Source organism: Penaeus monodon, chromosome 15, assembly GCF_015228065.2.
Source record: "Penaeus monodon isolate SGIC_2016 chromosome 15, NSTDA_Pmon_1, whole genome shotgun sequence".
Lineage (NCBI taxonomy): Eukaryota > Metazoa > Arthropoda > Malacostraca > Decapoda > Penaeidae > Penaeus > Penaeus monodon.
This window is the reverse complement of record NC_051400.1, coordinates 2,098,362-2,101,432: the sequence shown is the minus strand read 5'-3', so window position 1 is coordinate 2,101,432 and position 3,071 is coordinate 2,098,362. Positions and strand designations below refer to the sequence as shown.

Below are 3,071 nucleotides of genomic sequence, written 5' to 3'. Positions count from 1 at the left end.
TAACTTGTAATTCTGCAACCCACAGTGGACTGCACTGTACCTGAAAATGTCCTACACCCTGCCTGTCGTCATCTTCTTAAGGACACGCCCCTGGAGAGAGACCACGCCCGCCATAGCTCCCTAGGATGAGAAACCGTAAATGAGTTAAACTGATATAAAGAATATGACTCATTTACTGTTTAAAACGGTGCACTACATGCAGGGGTATCTATACTAAGTTATTTACATATCTCTCTTATATGTAAATTATATTACCTTGTAAGAATTGGTATTGTATTTTGATGATGTTTAAAAGTCATCATTGCAGTGCCAGGATTTGTGATACACGAATTTTTTTTTTAATTTAGACGCTTATTTATTTGTGTAGTTCAATATTAACTTATTTTGAAATAAAATATTTGTTATGCTGACTTCCGTATTTCACTATGAAAACCTCATTTTTATTATAAATTACCGCGAGAAAGAGACTGCGCGTGTGAGACGAGTCACACATGCAGGCGTTATTATTAACACATTGAACAAAGGTTTCTTGTCATTGGGTACAGTACAAACGCGTGTATCTTCCGTGTCTTTCTTTACCCGGGATTTACTCTGCGTATGTAAATGCAGATATTACACCCCTTGTCTTTATACTGATGGGTGTCATTAACCTGAAGACATTGTTGTTAAAACATATCAATAACAAATTAGTTGTATGGAGAGTAAAGACACTATTGATTGAAGGTGATGTAACTAGACGTGTCTTACGAAACGAAATTTCCTTCTTAAACGTTGGAATTTCGAGATCTCGCAGCTTTACAAAATAATATATACCAGATACAGTCAAAAAATATTCGTAGTCAAACTTATGTTATCTATTTCCATAATCATAAGATTGGGTATTATTCTCACCACACCTTTCCCGTGTCGCAGAGACGTGAAACGAACCTCAACTTCTTTTAATCTACCCGGGAAGATATATGCTTACACGCCACCTGAAATGCATCCATAAAAATAAAACCACAAACCTATGCATTCTATAATGAAGTACTAAGCAGTGATGTCCTGAAAACTGAAAGCCAAGACGACCAAAATCTCTCTTGCGTGACCCTGATCTAGGCGGGGAATGTTTACACTGTATGACAGTTCTTGTGATTTTCTCTCTTTTTTAAGGTTGCATTTCTACGAATTCTCGTCACTGATAAATAAGTTTCTATATTCCGTCACAGACAATGTCGGAATCTTATGGTAAGGGCTGGTATTGATGGTGTTCTAGGGTGATATGTATGAAATAAATCGCTGAGTTGTAGAAATAGGTAAGTTTTATCAAAGGCGTTGTAAAAACTCGAGAGAGAGAAAAATTTTCTTCGTCTTTAAGATTTCCAAGAGGGTAATAGAAGGCATGATACAAGAAATATCGATTATTGTGACGTTCACTTTTATTTTGGGTGGATTTTTTTGTAATCTTGGAGTTTCTCAGTGACTGGTCTTGTATTCTCAGTAACTACACGACTTTGACAAACTGTTTCTTACGTAGATGTGATAAGATAAAGGTCAATATTGTTCAAGGCAATGGTTGTTAGCCATTTTAACATCACACCCCTTCCATATAAAGTTTGAGTAATTCCATCCATTTCCCTGTGGCACTCCCCTTCCCGATATTATTCACTTCCCATACCTCTGAAATTCATGTCCAAGGCTCTGATGGCCATGAAATATTTAATGCAATTAAGTTACACTAATCTTTTTTCTCTCTCTCTTACTGAAGAAATATTTATCATAGTCATAATGTATAGAATTTGTATTTTATCAAAGTAAGTGTTGATTTTATGTTGTTCTGTCTTTGAGAAGATTGAGCTGAGGTGTATATACTTTGCCTGAGGGAGAGACAAATTTTGTGAAATGTGTCTGATTCTTTCCAAATATAAAATGTGATTGTAAACCATATGATTCCATTGCCATATATTCATCTACATGACACCATTTATAGTGATCATGGTTATATTCATGCCTCATGGCACTATGGCAGAATGGCCAACAGATATCCTCCATGCATATTTTAGCTAGTTAGAGCTTTGGACTGGTTTTTAAGCCTCCTAGTTGTAGGATCTGCATATGGTAGTTAAATTGTAGAGGTCTCAATTCTGTGACTTTGAATCACTTTTGATGTGTAAAGAGCAACTAGTAACTCGTTCAGTTTTTTTTTTCTTCTTCTTCTCCTGTCCTAGTAGATGTATAATATATTCTTTATGATTTTCATTGAAGTATATCCAGTAATTTGATAGGTCAGTATTATTTGTTGATCTGGTATGAGGTATGTCAATAATTTGAATATTTTGAATCTGTGACACAAAATATAAAGTAATATGTTCACTCGCCTAAGGGATATCTGTTTAAACCAATATACTTTTTTTTTTTTTCACTCTCTTTCAAAATTGGTAAAACAGCATATGAATATGCCACTGACTGGTTATTATTATTTGCTAGCATATTTATCATGATTTATTTGGGATTTGTAATAAATTATTGTTGTGGAAAGTCTGTGCTGATGTTGTGGAACTAAAACACAGGAATTTTGCACCTTGTGTTAACATTCAAGGCACAGGGAATAGTACTTTGTGAAGAGAATTATCAGATATTCGGCAACAGTCAATCATCTTGATGCATTTCATCTGCACAGCTACCTTATATAAACCTAATTCGACATTTATAGGCATCTGTGACATAATGATAGACCATAGTGAAATTAGAAATAATGAAGATATGATTAATCATGCTTTCTACTTGTGGTAATGTTGAAGCCTATAAAAGCCAATGTTTGTGAGATGCTGCTGTCATAGTGCCTAAAAGATTTGAAACAATAATAGAAAGCTGTATATCATATTCAGAGTATTTAAGAAATTAATCATTGATTATCTGAGACACAAAACAGACTTGTCAGTTTTCTTGTTTCATTAATCAATAACTTCTGTGAAAACAACAGGCATAAAAAAATGTAATGAGGTATGAAGATAGAAGATAAATAAATAAACATTAAAGCTTTTTAACATGATTAAAGAGCTAAGGGAATTATTTAAGTATTAAAAGTATCT

General features: G+C 34.0%; 2 protein-coding genes across 2 annotated transcripts in view; both read left to right on the top strand.

Annotated features, from left to right (window-relative positions):
• Positions 1-197, top strand: part of LOC119582089 — a 7,378-nt gene extending 7,181 nt beyond the window's left edge. Inside the window, exon 12 of the mRNA XM_037930335.1 lies at positions 26-197. Within this exon, the coding sequence (XP_037786263.1) occupies positions 26-129 (104 nt within the window). The 3' untranslated portion in view covers positions 130-197. The remainder of the gene's footprint in view (positions 1-25) is intronic.
• A 905-nt stretch (positions 198-1,102) lies between these two features.
• LOC119581631 (ras-related protein Rab-4B-like) overlaps positions 1,103-3,071 on the top strand; it is a gene marked incomplete in the record, with an annotated part of 11,626 nt that continues 9,657 nt past the window's right edge. The window contains 1 exon segment of the mRNA XM_037929753.1: positions 1,103-1,227. Within this exon segment, the coding sequence (XP_037785681.1) occupies positions 1,212-1,227 (16 nt within the window).